The sequence below is a fragment of the Amblyraja radiata genome, chromosome 5 (genome assembly GCF_010909765.2).
Source record: "Amblyraja radiata isolate CabotCenter1 chromosome 5, sAmbRad1.1.pri, whole genome shotgun sequence".
NCBI lineage: Eukaryota > Metazoa > Chordata > Chondrichthyes > Rajiformes > Rajidae > Amblyraja > Amblyraja radiata.
The window spans coordinates 111,087,606-111,106,557 of NC_045960.1; the positions used below are offsets into that span (position 1 = coordinate 111,087,606).

Consider the following 18,952-nt stretch of genomic DNA (forward strand, 5'->3'; position numbering starts at 1 on the left):
GAGTAAAGAGGTTCTTCTGCAGTTGTATAGGGCTCTGGTAAGACCACATCTAGAGTATTGTGTCCAGCTTTGGTCTCCTAATTTGAGGAAGGACATCCTTGTAATTGAGGCAGTGCAGCGTAGTTTCACGAGATTGATCCCTGGGATGGCGGGACTGTCATATGAGGAAAGATTGAAAAGGCTAGGCTTGTATTCACTAGAGTTTAGAAGGATGAGGGGATATCTTATAGAAACATATAAAATCATAAAAGGACTGGACAAGCTAGATGCAGGAAAAATGTTCCCAATGTGGGGCGAGTCCAGAACCAGGGGCCATAGTCTTAGAATAAAGGGGAGGTCATTTAAGACTGAGGTGAGAAAAAAACTTTATGGAATTCCCTGCCACAGAGGGCAGTGGAGGCCAAGTCACTGGATGGATTTAAGAGAGAGTTAGATAGAGCTCTAGGGGCTAGTGGGTCAAGGGATTATGGGGAGAAGGCAGGCACGGGTTATTGATAGGGGACGATCAGCCATGATCACAATGAATGGCGGTGCTGGCTCGAAGGGCCAAATGGCCGCCTCCTGCAACTATTATCTATGTTTCTATGTTTCTAACTTCTGCCCCAGCTAACTCTTCTGGCACCTCGTTCCATACTCGTTCCATACACCCACCACCCTCTGTGTGAAAAGGTTGCCCTCATGTTCCCATTAAATCTTTCCCCTCTCATCTTAAACCTGAATTCCAAAACCTGTAAAAGTAAAAGACTGTACATTCACCCTACCCACTTCATGATTTTGTACACCTCTATAAGATCATCCCTCATCCTCCTGCGTTCCAAGGAACAGAGTCCCAGCCTGCTCAACCTCTCCCTATATCTCAGGGCATTGAGTCCTGGGAACCACCTTGTGAATTCTTCCCCGCACCCTTTCCAATTGTGGAAGGGAAGTGGGAAGTTGACTTTCCGCTTCAATGTGAAGGGTCCCGACCCCAAACATCGGATGTCCATTACGTCCACAGATACATCCTGACCCGCTGAGTTCCTTTATTTATGAATCTCCACATGAACGAATGATTTGGAAGACTAGTTAGATTTAACTCTTTGGGCTAAAGGAATCAAGGGATATGGGGGAAAAAGCAGGAACGGGGTACTGATGTTGGATGATCAGCCATGATCATATTGAATGGCGGTGCAGGCTCGAAGGGCCGAATGGCCTACTCCTATTTTCTATGTTTCTATGAAATAAGCATCCAATGTAGCGACCAAAATCTTCCACTCGCAGAGCATTTATCTTTTGAAAGGTTCAGTTCAGTTCATCGTCTCGTGTATCGAGGTACAACTAAAAGCTTTTGTTGCGTGCTAACCAGTCAGCGGAAAGACAATACATGATTACAATCGAGCCGTTTACAGTGTACAGATACACGATAAGGGGATAATGTTTAGTGCAAGGTAAAGCAAGTAAAATCTGATCAAAGATAGTCCGAGGGTTACCAGTGAGGTAGATAGTAGCTCAGGACCGCTCTCTGGTTGTGGTGGGATGGTTCCGTTGCCTGATAACAGCTGGGAAGCTCTGGAGGTGTGCGTTTTCACACTTCTGTACCTTCTGCCTGATGGGAGAGGGGAGAAGAGGGAGTGGCCAGGGTGCGACTGGTCCGTGATGATGTTGCTGGCCTTGCCGAGGCAGCGTGAGGTGTAGATGGAGTCAATGGAAGGGAGGTTGGTTTGCTCTCCCTGATTGAATCCACGTTGATTGTCGATGGTTGAAGGGAAGGTTTGGACTGGGCACCAAGCACCAACATGTACCCAATGTCTGGAGTTCACCGTTGTGTCCACTGCGTGTTGACCCAGCTGAGAGTATAGCTGCTACTGGCATTGAACGCCTCCCTTTGCAGGAAGACTTGAGGCTTGTTCATGTTCTTGTAACTGCGGAAAAGCTTGAAGCCCCTGAGCTCGAGTTCCTTCAGGAGGCTGTACCAATACCGCACTACGTCACTGTCAGTCCCACTGACCTCGAAGCCAGCCCAGTGAAGGTGAACCGCCAGTACCAGCTGGCCAATGTCCTCAACGACATTCTCCAGGATCAGGTTCTCCAGGATCTTCCACTCCGCGCTTTCCACGTCTGCCTTGAGGACGTCAATCTGGGAAGAATAGGCGGGATTATCGGTACGTGCGTTTTTTAGTGAACAGGTCAAGAGTGTTTAATTGTCATATGTCCCGAAACGGAACAATGAAATTCTAAATTATAAAAGGACAAACTGGACAAGCTAGAGGCAGGAAAAATGTTCCCAATGTTGGGAGTGTCCAGAACCAGGGGCCAAAGTCTTAGAATAAAGGGGAGGTCATTTAAGACTGAGGTGAGAAAACACCTTTTCACCCAGAGAGTTGTGAATTTGTGGAATTCCCTGCCACAGAGGGCAGTGGAGGCCAAGGCACTGGATGGATTTAAGAGAGAGTTAGATAGAGCTCTAGGGGCTAGTGGAGTCAAGGGATATGGGGAGAAGGCAGGCACGGGTTATTGATTGGGGACGATCAGCCATGATCACATTGAATGGCGGTGCTGGCTCGAAGGGCCGAATGGCCTCCTCCTGCACCTATTTTCTATGTTTCTAAAGGGCCCGTCCCACATTCACAACCTAATTCAACAACCTATGCCGAGTTTGCCCTTGACTCATACACGCAGCATAGAAACATAGAAAATAGGTGCAGGAGTATGCCATTCGGCCCTTCGAGCCTGCACCGCCATTCAATATGATCATGGCTGATCATCCAACTCAGTATCCTGTACCTGCCTTCTCTCCATGCCCCCTGATCCCTTTAACCACAAGGGCCACATCTAACTCCCTCTTAAATATAGCCAATGAACTGGCCTCAACTACCTTCTGTGGCAGAGAATTCCAGAGATTCACCACTCTGTGTGAAAAATGTTTTCCTCATCTCGGTCCTAAAAGATTTTCCCCTTATCCTTAAACTGTGACCCCTTGTTCTGGACTTCCCCAACATCGGGAACAATCTTCCTGCATCTAGCCTGTCCAACCCCTTAAGAATTTTGTAAGTTTCTATAAGATCCCCCCTCAATCTTCTAAATTCTAGCGAGTACAAACCGAGTCTATCCAGTCTTTCTTCATATGAAAGTCCTGACATCCCATGAATCAGTCTGGTGAACCTTCTCTGTACTCCCTCTATGGCAAGAATGTCTTTCCTCAGATTAGGAGACCATAACTGTACGCAATACTCCAGGTGTGGTCTCACCAAGACCCTGTACAACTGCAGTAGAACCTCCCTGCTCCTATACTCAAATCCTTTTGCTATGAATGCTAACATACCATTCGCCTTCTTCACTGCCTGCTGCACCTGCATGCCTACTTTTAATGACTGGTGTACCATGACACCCAGGTCTCGTTGCATCTCCCCTTTTCCTAATCGGCCACCATTCAGATAATAGTCTACTTTCCTGTTTTTGCCACCAAAGTGGATAACCTCACATTTATCCACATTATACTGCATCTGCCATGCAATTGCCCACTCACCCAGCCTATCCAAGTCACCTTGCAGCCTCCTAGCATCCTCCTCACAGCTAACACTGCCCCCCAGCTTCGTGTCATCCGCAAACTTGGAGATGTTGCATTCAATTCCCTCGTCCAAATCATTAATATATATAGTAAATAGCTGGGGTCCCAGCACTGAGCCTTGCAGTACCCCACTAGTCACTGCCTGCCATTCTGAAAAGGACCCGTTTACTCCTACTCTTTGCTTCCTGTCTGCCAGCCAGACAGGAAGCAAATGGTCGCCATGAGGTCGTAGGAGATCGTAGGTAGGTCGTCATGCTAGTCATAGGCACTCGTGGCATCAAGTAGGTCGGGTCGTTTTTCTAGCCTGATGAAAAATGTCCAGGAGTAAAAAAGGTTGTGAATTAGGTGGTGAAAGTGGGCCAGGCCCTTTACCTGCAGCAGCACAAGAAAAGTAAACCTCGCACTCTGTAAAACCTGTAAACATCTGAAGAAGGGTCTCGACCCGAAACGTCACCTATTCCTTCGCACCATAGATGCTGTTGCACCCGCTAAGTTTCTCCAGCATTTTCGTCTACCTTCGATTTTTCCAGCATCTGCAGTTCCTTCTTAAACACCCGTTGGTTCATAAGTGATAGGAACAGGATTAGGCCATTCGGCCCAGCACGTCTACGCCGCCATTCAATCATGGCTGATCTATCTCTCCCTCCTAACCCCATTCTACTGCCTTCTCCCCATAACCCCTGACACCCGTACTGATCAAGAATCTATCTATCTCTGCCTTAAATATATCCATTGACGGCGTCCACAGCCGTCTGTGGCAATGAATTCCACAGGTTCACCACCCTCTGGCTAAAGATAATAAATGATAAACAACAACATAATAAATAACAACAAAAAAAACACAGACAAATAAATGGAAAATAAGTGCAAGAATAAAAGTGGTTTAGTTTAGTTAGTTCATTATTGTTGTCACGTATACCAGGGTACACAGTCTCCCACGACATTTTATCTCTGTTCCACCCACTCCCCTGACATCAGTCTGAAGAAGGGTCTCGACCCGAAACGTCGCCCATTCCTTCTCTCCAGAGATGCTGCCTGTCCCGCTGAGTTACTCCAGCATGTTGTATCTACAGTGAACAGCGTATTTGTGGCATGCTACCCAGTCAGCGTGCAGTTAAGGACATGTCCGACTTAGCGATTTTTTTCGGCGACTGCCGGCATCATATCAGTGTCAAAACAAATGTTGCGACACTTGCAAAACCACCGCGCACCAATACGTCATCACGCCGCAAATTTTTCGGTGACCTGATACGTCAGTCTATGATGCCGGCAGTCACCGAAAAAATCACCAAGTGGGACAGGCCCTTTAGACAATAGACAATAGGTGCAGGAGTAGGTCATTTGGCCCTTCGAGCCAGCACCGCCATTCAATGTGATCATGGCTGATCATCCCCAATCAGTTCTGGTCGCACCATTACAAGAACGATGAGGAGCCTTTGCAAAAGGTGCAGAGGTTTTTACCAGAACGATGCCTGGATTAGCCACAGGTCGGGTAGGACACACTTGAATTAATTTCTCTGCAACACCGGAGGTCGCAGGGAGTCCTGGGAGGAGTCGGGACCAGAACCAGGGGCCACAGTCTTAGAATAAAGGGGAGGTCATTTAAGACTGAGGTGAGAAAAAACTTTTTCACCCAGAGAGTTGTGAATTTATGGAATTCCCTGCCACAGAGGGCAGTGGAGGCCAAGTCACTGGATGGATTTCAGAGAGAGTTAGATAGAGCTCTAGGGGCTAGTGGAGTCAAGGGATATGGGGAGAAGGCAGGCACGGGTTATTGATAGGGGACGATCAGCCATGATCACAATGAATGGCGGTGCTGGCTCGAAGGGCCGAATGGCCTCCTCCTGCACCTATTTTCTATGTTTCTATGAGTATTTCACATTATGAGAGGCAGATATAGGGTAGACAGTCACAACCTTTCTTCCCAGGAGGAAATATCACATACTGGAGGCACAAAGTTTAAAGGAGATGCGCGGGGCAAGTTATTTATTCAGAGTGTGGTGGGTGCCTGGAACACCAGGGGTGGTGGTGGAGGCAGGTGCGAGAGAGGCGTGTAAGAGGCAGGGGATATGGGGAGAAGGCAGGAACGGGGTACTGATTGGGGATGATCAGCCATGATCACATTGAATGTCGGTGCTGGCTCAAAGGGCCGAATGGCCTACTCCTGCACCTATTGTCTATTGTCTATTGTCAATCCTGTCGACCCCATTCTCCTGCCTTCTCCCCGTAACCCCTGACACCCAACATAGTGTTGTAGACTTCTGTAAGGCACCTCCCACTGCATCAGGCTGACAAGTTAATAAAAACTAAGGCTGCTTCCAACTCATCAGCTTTCTCTTCTGCTGTGGGAGATGCAAGTCTCCCTGTTTCCATGACAACGCCCCGTGCCAACTCGCCTCAGCCTGTTCACTGCGAGCTTGCAGAACTGGCGGTTCAGTATGAGTTGGGTTTATTGTCACGTGTACCGAGGTAGATCCTAAAATCATTAGATCGTAAATGATAGAAGCGGAATTAGGCCATTCGGCCCATCTAGTCTACTCCACCATTCAATCATGGCTTATCTATCTCTCCCTCCTAACCCCATTCTCCTGCCTTCTCCCCATAACACCTGACACCCGTACTAATCAAGAATCTATCTATCTCTACCTGAAAAACATCCACTAACTTGGCCTCCGCAGCCTTTGGTAGCAATAAATTCCACAGATTCACCACCCTCTGATTCAAGAAATTCCTCCTCGTCTCCTTCCTATGAGAATGTCCTTTAATTCTGAGGCTGTGACCTCTAGTCCTAGACTTTCCCACTAGAGGAAACATCCTCTCCACATCCAGTCTATCCAGGCCTTTCACTATTCAGTAAGCACTCCAGCGAGCACAGGCCCAGTGCCGACAAACGCTCATCGTATGTTAACGCACTAATCTGGGATTATACAGGGAAGGTTGCGTTCTAACGAGACAGCGTAAACACAACACATGATTACAATCAAACCAATCATCCACAGTGTACAGATAAGAAGATGAGTAAAGTAAGAACTGTGGCTGTCGGAGTAGAGATCTAAAAGTGTGGAGCGATTGTAATATGCGATCGCAGATCCGCTTCTGCGGCGAGCACGCAGATTTGGACGCCATCTTGGAAGCAGGAGCATCAACATGAAACAATTTCCCTCATTCCCGTCTCTTAAACACCACTATCGTATCTGCCGCCATCCACCCACCACCCCTGGCAGCGCGTTCCAGGCACCCACCTGTGTAATAGTTCAGTCTGAAGAAGGGTCTCGACCCGAAACGTCACTCCATAGATGCTGCCTCACCCGCTGAGTTTCTCCAGCATTTTTGTCTACCTTCCATTTTGACAGCACCTGCAGTTCTTTCTTAAACAACTAACCCTCTGTGTAATAATCTGCCCCGCACATCTCCTTTAAACTTTGCCTCTCATCTTAAAATAATGCCCTCTAGAATTCCATATTTTCATTATAGAACGTAGAACACAGAACGGTACCCGCACAAGAACAGGCCCTTCGGCCCACAATGTGTGGGCAAATGTACTAACCCTTATCTGCCTGTACATGATCCACATCCCTCCATTCCCTGCATATCCATGTGCCTATCCAAAAGCCTCTTAAATGCCTCTCTCAATAGACAATAGACAATAGGTGCAGGAGTAGGCCATTCGGACCTTCCAGCCAGCACCGCCATTCAATGTGATCATGGCTGATCATCCCCAATCAGTACCCCGTTCCTGCCTTCTCCCCCATATCCCCTGACTCCGTTATTTTTAAGAGGCCTATCTAGCTCTCTCTTGAAAGCATCCAGAGAAGCTGCCTCCACCGCCCTCTGAGGCAGAGAATTCCACAGACTCACCACTCTCTGTGAGAAAAAGTGTTTCCTCGTCTCCGTTCTAAATGGCTTACCCCTTATTCTTAAACTGTGGCCCCTGGTTCTGGACTCCCCCAACATCGGGAACATGTTTCTTGACTATAGTGTGTCCAAGCCCTTAACAATCTTATATGTTTCAATGAGATACCCTCTCATCCTTCTAAGCATCATATTCGGCACGGACATTGTGGGCCGAAGGGCCTGTTCTCTCTTTTATCTCTGGCAGTCAGGGGTAAAAGATCCACTCCAAGGTGTGGACAGACATGCAGGCAGACTCTACAATGCAATACCTAGAGAGCACGGTGGCGCAGCGGTAGAGTTGCTGCCTCACAGCGCCAGAGACCCGGGTTCCATCCTGACCACGGGTGCTGTCTGTACGCAGTTTGTACCTTCTCCCCGTGACCCGCGTGCGTAGGTTTTCTCCGGCTGCTTCTGATGGGCGTTTGATGTGCGTTTGTCATCACTGGGCCTGTACTCGCTGGAGTTTAGAAGGTTGAGGGGGGACCTCATTGAAACTTGGAGAATAGTGAAAGGCCTGGATAGAGTAGATGTGGAGAGGATGTTTCCACTGGTGGGAGAGTCTAGGACCAGAGGTCACAGCCTCAGAATTAAAGGGCGCTCTTTTAGAAAGGAAGTGAGGAGGAACGTCTTTAGTCAGAGGGCAGTGAATCTGTGGAACTCATTGACACAGAGGGCTGTGGAGGCCAAGTCAGTGGATATTTTTAAGGCAGAGATAGACAAATTCTTGATTAGAATGAGTGTCAAGGGTTATGGGGAGAAGGCAGGAGAATGGGATTAGGAGGGAGAGATAGATCAGCCATGATTGAATGGGCCGAATGGCCTAATTCTACTCCTACAACTTGCGAACTTCTGTTCAAGAATCTGTCAACCTCAGCCTTAAAATGATCCACTGACTTGGTCATCACCTCAGAATTAAAGGACGTATCTCAATGAAGATGAGGAGGAATTTCTTTAGCCAGAGAGTGATGAATCCGTGGAATTATTTGCCACAGAGGGCTGTGGAGGCCAAGTCAATGGATATTTTTAAGGCTGTGATAGATAGATTATTGATCAGTACGGGTGTCAAGGGTTATGGGGAGAAGGCAGGAGAATGGGATTAGGAGGGAGAGATAGATCAGCCATGATTGAATGGCGGAGTAAACTTGATGGGCCGAATGGCTTAATTCCGCTCCTATCATTTATGATCTTGGGAACTTGGGAACTTGTATTCAAGAATCTGTCAATCTCAGCCTTAAAATGATCCACTAACTTGGTCTCCACAGCTACTTGGTCTCTGTGGTTAGCTCCTTCTTTCCCCCAATTTGTTCTTTTTCATTGTCAATGTTGACATGAAAAACATCGCTCCAGCAACCCCTGTTTCAAACACAAAGTGCTGGAGGAACTCAGTGGGTCAGGCAGCATCCGTGGAGGGAACGGACAGGCGATGTTTTGGGCCGGGACCCTTCCTTCATGTGATACTCCCCAGCCGTCCCGCCGTAGGTTTTGTGGAAGGTAAGCACAAAATGCTGGAGTAACTCAGCGGGACAGGCAGCATCTCTGGAGAGAAGGAATGGGTGACGTTTCGGTTCCCGAAACGTCACCCATTCCTTCTCTCCAGAGATGCTGCCTGTCCCGCTGAGTTGCTCCAGCATTTTGTGTCTACCTTCGATTTAAACCAGCAAATGTGCCGTTTTTCCCCACACATTAGGTCTTATGTACATGGATAGGACAGGTTTGGAGGAATGTGGACCAAGTGCAGGCAGGTGGGACTAGTGTAAATGGGACATGTTGGCCGGTGTGGGCTGAAGGGCCTGTTTTCACCCTGTATCACTCTATGACTCTCCGCTCTCATTTTAGAAAAACAGCATGGAAACAGGCCCTTCAGCCTACCTAGTCCATGCTGACTTTTGTTGTATAATGGATGGGATTTATATAGCGCCTTACTAATACTCAAGGCGCTTTACATCGCATTATTCATTCACTCCTCAGTCACACTCGGTGGTGGTAAGCTACTTCTGTAGCCACAGCTGCCCTGGGGCAGACTGACGGAAGCGTGGCTGCCAATCTGCGCCTACGGCCCCTCCGACCACCACCAATCACTCACACACATTCACGCACTGTATGACTGTAAGGGAAAAATAATTTAGTTGCCTCTTCATTGAAAACAATAAATTAAATCAAATCAAATCAAATCCCGTACACTAGCTCTATCCTAGACACTAGGGACAATTTACAATTTTTTTTTAACAAAAGCCAATGAACCTACAAACCTCAGTCTGAAGAAGGGTTTCGGCCCGAAACTTCGCCTATATTCCTTCGCTCCATAGATGCTGCTGCACCCGCTGAGTTTCTCCAGCATTTTTGTCTACCTTCGATCTTCCAGCATCTGCAGTTCCTTCTTGAACCTACAGACCTGCACGTCTTTGGAGTGTGGGAGGAAACCGGAGCACCCGGAGAAGACCCAAGCAGGACACGGGGAGAAGGTACAAACTCCGTACAGACAGCGCCCGTAGTCAGGATGGAACACGGGTCTCTGGTGCTGTGAGGCAGCAACTCTACCGCTGCACCACCGTGCCGCTCATATTATGTACTGATTATACATATACTGTCATTATACACTGTTTGCTCTGCTGCCGTCTTTATAAGGTCTTTCTCTGGTTCTAGAAAGATCTATTTCCTTCTTGAAGGAAATACAAGACTAGGCTTGTATTCACTGGAGTTTAGAAGGATGAGGGGGGGGTTTATAGAAACATATAAAATTATAAAAGGACTGGACAAGCTAGATGCAGGAAAAATGTTCCCAATGTTGGGCGAGTCCAGAACCAGGGGCCACAGTCTTAGAATAAAGGGGAGGTCATTTAAGACTGAGGTGAGAAAAAAACTTTATGGAATTCCCTGCCACAGAGGGCAGTGGAGGCCAAGTCACTGGACGGATTTAAGAGAGAGTTAGATAGAGCTCTAGGGGCTAGTGGAGTCAAGGGATATGGGGAGAAGGCAGGCACGGGTTATTGATAGGGGACGATCAGCCATGATCACAATGAATGGCGGTGCTGGCTCGAAGGGCCGAATGGCCTCCTCCTGCACATATTTTCTATGTTTCTATGTTGAACAATTGTTCACCCTATTCCATAAGGAGTTTAACCTCTGTGTGATTCCATAAAACGACCGCACTCTTGTGAGATATGTTTATGACTGTAAATAAATAGCTTGTTTTCAAAGTTGAGCCCCAGCCAACATGGTGATTCTAAACTGAATGTATTGAAGCCTTTTCACAAGGGCCATCTGGAAGGGTAAAGCTTAACAAGTCGACGTTTATGTGTCGCGTCCTCCCGCCAAGAGTGCGTTGAGGCCCAGACGATGTTAGATTCTGAGACCGCAAGAAATTGCAGAGAATTGTGGACGCAGCCCAGACCATCGCACAAACCAACCTCCCTTCCATTGACTCCATCTACACCTCACGCTGCCTCGGCAAGGCCAGCAGCATCATCAAGGACCAGTCGCACCCTGGCCACTCCCTCTTCCCCCCCTCTCCCATCAGGGAAAAGGTACTGAATTGTGAAACGCACACCTCCAGATTCAGGGACAGTTTCTTCCCAGCTGTTATCAGGCAACTGAACCATCCTACCACAACCAGAGAGCGGTCCTGAACTACTATCTACCTCATTGGAGACCCTCGGACTATCTTTAATTGGACTAAACGTAATGCCCCTGTCCCACTTAGGAAACCTGAACGGAAACCTCTGGAGACTTTGTGCCCCACCCAAGGTTTCCGTGCGGTTCCCGGAGGTTTTTGTCAGTCTCCCTACCTGCTTCCACTACCTGCAACCTCCGGCAACCACCTGAAACCTCCGGCAACCACCTGCAACCTCCGGGAACCGCACGGAAACCTTGGGTGGGGCGCAAAGTCTCCAGAGGTTTCCGTTCAGGTTTCCTAAGTGGGACAGGGGCTTAACTCCCTTTATCCTGTATCTGTACACTGTGGATGGCTTGATTGTAATCATGTATTGTCTTTCCGCTGACTGGTTAGCACGCAACAAAAGCTTTTCACTGTACCTCGGTACACGTGACAATAAACTGAACTGAATTAAAGTCAACTAAAATAAAGTTTCTTCTCAGCCGTTATCAGGCAACTGAACCATCCTACCATGACTAGGCAACAGCCCTGAGCTACTATCTCCCTCATTGAAGACCCTCGGACTATCTTTAGTCGTAGTTTATCATAGTCGAAGGTTATTGGCTGCAACCTTCCCTCCATTGATGAACTGTACACTGCAAGGGCCAGGAAGTGAGCGGGCAAGATCATCTCTGACCCCTCTCACCCTGGCCACAAACTCTTTGAATCACTTCCCTCTGGAAGGCGACTCCGGACTGTCAAAGCTGCCACAGCCAGACATAAAAACAGTTTTTATCCACGAGTAGTTGCTCTACTCAACAGCCAAAAATCTGTAGCCTCCCTTTGATCTGTTTTTTTAAATTAATTCACATGCTTAATGAATAATGTTTTATTATTAATGTTTAATGTTTTATGTGTCATTCCTAACTTTCACTGTATGTCATGTTGTCACTTGTGGGCGGAGCACCAAGGCAAATTCCTTGTATGTGAATACTTGGCCAATAAATGTATTCGTTCGTTCATTTATTCAATATACTGGACTTTATCTTGCACTAAACGTTACTCACGTTATACCCTTTATCATGTAGAGAGGGAGTGAGGGAGAGGGAGGGAGAGAGAGAGTGAGAGATAGATAGAGAGAGAGAAAGAGAGAGAGAGCGAGAGGGGGGGAAGTGAGTCTCTGGGCCAGCTGCCCTCTCACCTTGCTGTGCCCGAAGCGTTGCATGATGACGGCCAGCTTCTTGGTGGAGACGGCTCGGTGGTGGTCATTGCTGGAGGGGTTGGGCTCTCTCCAGTCGAGGGCGAGGCGGTGGTGCCAATATCCCTGGCTCTGCTGAAGGTGAGCCTCCCGCACACTCGGATCCAGGTAGTGCACCTCGCAGCCAGCTGTGGACATCCCCTCCTCAAAGCTCCTGTCTCCACTCCGCAGCCTGAAGGCAAGAGGCACAAACCCGGGTGAGGTCATGCCCACGGTGGTGCCTGTAGTAGCCATTTAGCTTAACTCAGTATGTTATACATATAGCCATCTATCCATACTATTACTAAAACTCTCATCTTGACCACTTCCTGTCTATGTTGTAAATACATTTGCGCAAAAACACTACCCTATATCGCTATGATTTTTTCGCCATCTTACTCACCGTCCTCCTCTCCTCCAACCGCCCCAAGTTTTTTTCCGATCGGTGAAATAATAAAAAAGTTATGAATGTTTAAACAATCGTGAGGTCAGCTGATTGGTCTTCTCGCCTGTCAGTCAGCATGATGAAGGTCACGCCACTTCCGGGGGCCCAGGAGAATAAAGCCCCGGAGGCCGGACGTGAGTCAGTCACTCTGGAAGAATGTGAGTGAGAGTTGAGTCCAGAACTGTGAGTCTACGCTGTGAGTGAACTGAAATGTGAGACTGCACTGTGCTTGAAATGGAAATGAAATGGGTTGTTTGGCCTGCACTGTGCTGAAATGGAAATGGAAATGGAAATCTACCTGAAACCACTCATTTCGGCCCATAAGGCCCCTTATATCCCAGTCCCTTTTGCCTAAAATGCCCATATTATCCCTGGAAGGGCTAATACGGCCAAAAAGGCCTGCGCCAGGCCAGGAAAACTCCAGAAAAAGTGCCTTTCACTGAGATGGAGAGAGAGGGAAAGCAAGGGTTATCTGAAGTTAGAGAAGTCAATGTTCATACCGTTGGGGTGTAAGCTGCCCAAGCGAAACATGAGGTGCTGTTCCTCCAATTTGCGCTGGGCCTCACTCTGACAATGGAGGAGGCCCAGGACAGAAAGGTCAGATTGGGAATGGGAGGGGGAGTTGAAGTGCTGAGCCACCGGGAGATCAGGTAGTTTAAGACGGACTGAGCGGAGGTGTTCAGCGAAACGATCGCCGAGCCTGCGCTTGGTCTCGCCGATGTAGAGAAGTTGACACCTGGAACAGCGGATACAGTAGATGAGGTTGGAGGAGGTGCAAGAAGGCAGGAAAATTGGAATAGGAGGGAGAGAACAGCCATGATTGAATGGCAGAATAGACTCGATGGGCCGAATGGCATAATTCTGCTAAAACTTGTGGAGGCAATGAGTTGCAGGTGAAAAAAACATCATTTGTAGGTTCAATATGATAGTGGCATTTGTAAGCTTTTAGATAGAGACAATGTGAAGTTTGGAAGGATGAGGGGAAACCTCATTGAAACTTACCGAATAGTGAAAGGCCTGGATAGAGTGGATGTGTAGAGGATGTTTCCACTAGTGGGAGAGTCTAGGACCAGAGGTCATAGCTTCAGAATTAAGGGACGTTCCTTTAGGAGGGAGATGAGGAGGAATTTCTTTAGCCAGAGGGTGGTGAATCTGTGGGATTCATTGCCACAGACAGCTGTGGAGGCCAAGTTAATGAATATTTTTAAGGCAGAGATAGATAGATTCTTGATTAGTACAGGTGTCAGGGGTTATGGGGAGAAGGCAGGAGAATGGGGTTGAGGGGGAAGGATAGGTCAGCCATGATTGAATGGCGGAGTAGACTTGATGGGCCGAATGAACCGACATGGTTAAATATAGAAAAGGAAGACTGTCTACCTTTCAATGTAGGTTCGATAATTTTTGCACCAACGGAAGTACAAAAAAAATATTATAAAGACAACCTAATAATATATAATAATAGACGTATTTGGAAACAAATAGTTAAGACTCTACACTTGGATAATCTCTCATTTAGATTACCAATTATGAATAATCCATCGTTTAAACCTGCTATATTAGATGGGGGGTTTAAACAATGGGATGATTTAGGAATTACAAGGATAGAACACCTGTATAGAAAAGGAAAATTTCTTTTATTCCAGGAGTTACAAGATATTTATGGATTGTCTCCACAACATTTGTTTAGGTATTTACAAATTAGAGATTATATTAAATCCAATACACAAGATTATAAAAATAAAGAAGCAGGATTGTTAGACGAACTGTTTAATTTATATCCAAATACAGAAAAATTAATAGCCTATATATATAACATCATTTTGGATAAGGAGAATCCAATAACGGAAGTATATCGTCAAGCATGGGAAAATGAAATGGGATTGGCTATAACAAAAGAAAACTGGGAAGAAAGTCTACAACGAATACACCGTGTTCATTAAACGCCAGACATATACTGATACAATTTAAAGTATTATATAGGTTACATTATTCGAAAACTAAATTAAATAGTATTTTTCCGAATCTCTCCGCTATTTGTGATAAGTGCAAGAAAGCAGAGGCAAATTTAATACATAGTTTCGTTACATGTCCTAAATTGAATTATTACTGGACAGAAATTTTTAAAGTTATTTCTGAAGTCATCAAAGTTAAATTGGACCCTAACCCAAAGCTAATAATATTTGGAATTCCGGATTTACATCTATCACTTACAGTAAATCAAAGAAATTTCTTTGATTACTGTTTGATAATTGGAAAAAAAAATCATATTGAAATTTTGGAAGGGAACATTATCCCCCACAACCAAAATGTGGGCAACAGAGATGATGGAGACGTTACATCTGGAAAGAATTAGATTTGTCCTATTGGACAAGTATAATTCTTTTGAACAGATATGGTCTCCATATATACAGTATTTAGAGAAGTAGCTGTTCTTGGCAACACAGCTCGGCGTGCACCCTGCGGGATTTGGTGAGAATAATTCATTTTTATATTGGAATTAACATATATGTCTTTATTGATACTATCACTTGTAGTAGTGTTATTAATAATACATATTGTGGTTACTAAAAATTTTTTTTTTTTCGTTTCTCTTTTCTTTCTTATATATAATCAAATTATTATTTAATCACTCTCTTAATGATTTATAACTGTTCTATTCTTTCTCTATCATTATTTCTAAAAAAATAGTAGATAAGTATTACTAGTGTTTTACTTAATGCAAATTGAATTAATTTGATATAAAGTTGTTTGAAGCATTGTAATTGATTACCTTTAATAAAAAAATATATTAAATAAAGACTTGATGGGCCGAATGGCTTAATTCTACTCCTATCACTCAAAATCATGGAAGTGCAAGAATAGAATGAATAGAATGCCTTTTATTGTCATTTAAACAGCTTGGTTTGAACAACATTGCATTTTTACAGTCTTAACATTACAAAAAAAAACAAGACACACACTTAACACAATTTACACAGACATCCATCACAGTGAATCTCCAACACCTACTCACTGTGATGGAAGGCAAAAGTCTTATCTCTTCCCTTTGTTCTTCTCCCGCGGTCCAGCAGTCCAACTGCAGCGTCGAGGCGACTGGGGCTCCGAGTCATTTAAATCCCGCGATTCCAGCGGGAGAAGTTGCCGTTGCGGGAGCTCCGAAAAGCGGTCTCCCACCAGAGACCCGCGAGCTCCCGATGTTACCGTCCACCGGGCCTGCGGCCGGAGTCTCCGATGCTCCGGAGTCGGGTTGCAGCCGCGCTCCACCACAGCTCTTCCCGTTCCGAAGTTGGCCAGCTCCGCGATGGCGAGTCCGCAGGCTCAGCGACTGGAGCCATCAGGTTGGTTCTGGCTGGAGGTCGCCGCCGGCTCCACGATGTTAGGCCCAACGACATCGGAGACCCGACAGGGAAAAAGTCGGGTCCCCGTACAATAATAATAATAATAATGGATGGGATTTATATAGCGCCTTTCTAATACTCAAGGCGCTTTACATCGCATTATTCATTCACTCCTCAGTCACACTCGGTGGTGGTAAGCTACTTCTGTAGCCACAGCTGCCCTGGGGCAGACTGACGGAAGCGTGGCTGCCAATCTGCGCCTATGGCCCCTCCGACCACCACCAATCACTCACACACATTCACACACATTCACACACAGGCAAAGGTGGGAAGAGATTAACGTACAGGGAAGAGATTAACGGTTTCCCCCACCCCCCACATATACACAGCTAAAAAATAATAAAAACTAGAGTCAAAACATACGTTTAACGAGACAAAAATAAATAAAAGACAGGCGGACTGCAGTCGAGCCGCTGCCGTTAGGCACCGCCACACCACACTTAGAGGGGTAAGCATCATGTACAGTCACATGAGGTCACTTTAACTTGGCCCCATGTTGGGCACTACCATTGTGGGCCGAAGGGCCTGTTCCTGTGCTGTACTGTTCTATGTTGTATGTTCTGGAAATTTTCTGGGGCTGCCCACGAGGTCACGGGGAGAACGTGCAAACTCCATACAGACAGCAGCGGTAGTCAGGATGGATCCCGGGCCTCTGGCGCTGTGAGGCAGCAACTCTACCGCTGCGCCACCGTGTGGCCCGTTGCTTTCCATTGACTTGGCGTGGGAAGGATTAAGGTTTCCAAATGAATGAATGAATAAGTTTATTGGCCAAGTATTCACATACAAGGAATTTGCCTTGGTGCTCCGCCCACAAGTGACAACATGACGTACAGTTAGGACAGTGACAGTTGGGAATGACACATAAAAAGTTAAACATTAATAATAAAACAGACACTGATAATAATGATAATAAAGGCAGACCCTACCCCACTGAGTAGATGCGGCATCGTTGACTCTGCATCTGCCGAGCCAGTTGGAAGCTGTTGTCCAAACAGACAGCCCAGGGGTCCTGCATTTCCTCCGGGTGGTCCGTCATCCCCCTCTCTGCCACGTCGGAGCAGTCAACCTGGGCAGCGACAAGAGTTAAAAGCAAAGATCCTATAGTGAGCAAGATAGTCCACTCGACGAAAAAGACCTAGTACGGTCATGGGCAGATTCATGTGTAATATTCGGCTCCATTTCCGTAACCGGCTTCCGTCTCCGCACCAAAGATCCCGTAGGATAATAGTGCGCAGACGGAAGCCGGTTACGGAAACATCCTCGTAAAAATAAAAGTTATTTGGTAAAAATCTCCTAATTTTCAGAATTTTAATTTATTAAACACAAACTGTTCCCCCGCAACGTTGATTACACTGCGAGTCGGGTCGGGTCAGGTCGGGTTACTGAAATGGATGAAAAAAAGGCCCACGTTCCGTTCCGTTGCGTACTACACGTCAGCTCATTGCATTTAGAAACATAGAAACATAGAAATTAGGTGCAGGAGTAGGCCATTCGGCCCTTCGAGCCTGCACCGCCATTCAATATGATCATGGCTGATCATCCAACTCAGTATCCCGTACCTGCCTTCTCACCATACCCTCTGATCCCCTTAGCCACAAGGGCCACATCTAACTCCCTCTTAAATATAGCCAATGAACTGGCCTCGACTACCCTCTGTGGCAGGGAGTTCCAGAGATTCACCACTCTCTGTGTGAAAAAAGTTCTTCTCATCTCGGTTTTAAAGGATTTCCCCCTTATCCTTAAGCTGTGACCCCTTGTCCTGGACTTCCCCAACATCGGGAGCAATCTTCCTGCATCTAGCCTGTCCAACCCCTTAAGAATTTTGTAAGTTTCTATAAGATCCCCTCTCAATCTCCTAAATTCTAGAGAGTATAAACCAAGTCTATCCAGTCTTTCTTCATAAGACAGTCCTGACATCCCAGGAATCAGTCTGGTGAACCTTCTCTGCACTCCCTCTATGGCAATAATGTCCTTCCTCAGATTTGGAGACCAAAACTGTACGCAATACTCCAGGTGTGGTCTCACCAAGACCCTGTACAACTGCAGTAGAACCTCCCTGCTCCTGTACTCAAATCCTTTTGCTATGAAAGCTAACATACCATTCGCTTTCTTCACTGCCTGCTGCACCTGCATGCCCACTTTCAATGACTGGTGTACCATGACACCCAGGTCTCGCTGCATCTCCCCTTTTCCTAGTCGGCCACCATTTAGATAATAGTCTGTTTTCCTGCTTTTGCCACCAAAATGGATAACCTCACATTTATCCACATTATACTGCATCTGCCAAACATTTGCCCACTCACCCAGCCTATCCAAGTCACCTTGCAGTCTCCTAGCATCCTCCTCACAGCTAACACTGCCCCCCAGCTTAGTGTCATCCGCAAACTTGGAGATATTGCCTTCAATTCCCTCATCCAGATCATTAATATATATTGTAAATAGCTGGGGTCCCAGCACTGAGCCTTGCGGTACCCCACTAGTCACTGCCTGCCATTGTGAAAAGGACCCGTTTACTCCTACTCTTTGCTTCCTGTTTGCCAGCCAGTTCTCTATCCACATCAATACTGAACCCCCAATGCCGTGTGCTTTAAGTTTGTAAACTAATCTCTTATGTGGGACCTTGTCGAAAGCCTTCTGGGGAAGTCCAGATACACCACATCCACTGGTTCTCCCCTATCCACGCTACTAGTTACATCCTCGAAAAATTCTATAAGATTCGTCAGACATGATTTACCTTTTGTAAATCCATGCTGACTTTGTCCAATGATTTCACCACTTTCCAAATGTGCTGCTATCCCATCTTTAATAACTGACTCTAGCAGTTCCCCACTACCGATGT

General features: G+C 46.5%; 1 protein-coding gene across 1 annotated transcript in view; it reads right to left on the minus strand.

Moving 5' to 3' along the window:
• Window positions 1–1,589: 1,589 nt before the first annotated feature.
• Window positions 1,590–18,952, minus strand: part of mettl24 (methyltransferase like 24) — a 48,228-nt gene continuing 30,865 nt past the window's right edge. The window contains exons 3-5 of the mRNA XM_033022099.1: window positions 17,040–17,179; window positions 12,235–12,463; window positions 1,590–2,116 (exon numbers count right to left, since the gene is read on the minus strand). Of these exons, the coding sequence (XP_032877990.1) occupies window positions 1,796–2,116; window positions 12,235–12,463; window positions 17,040–17,179 (690 nt within the window). The 3' untranslated portion in view covers window positions 1,590–1,795. The remainder of the gene's footprint in view (window positions 2,117–12,234; window positions 12,464–17,039; window positions 17,180–18,952) is intronic.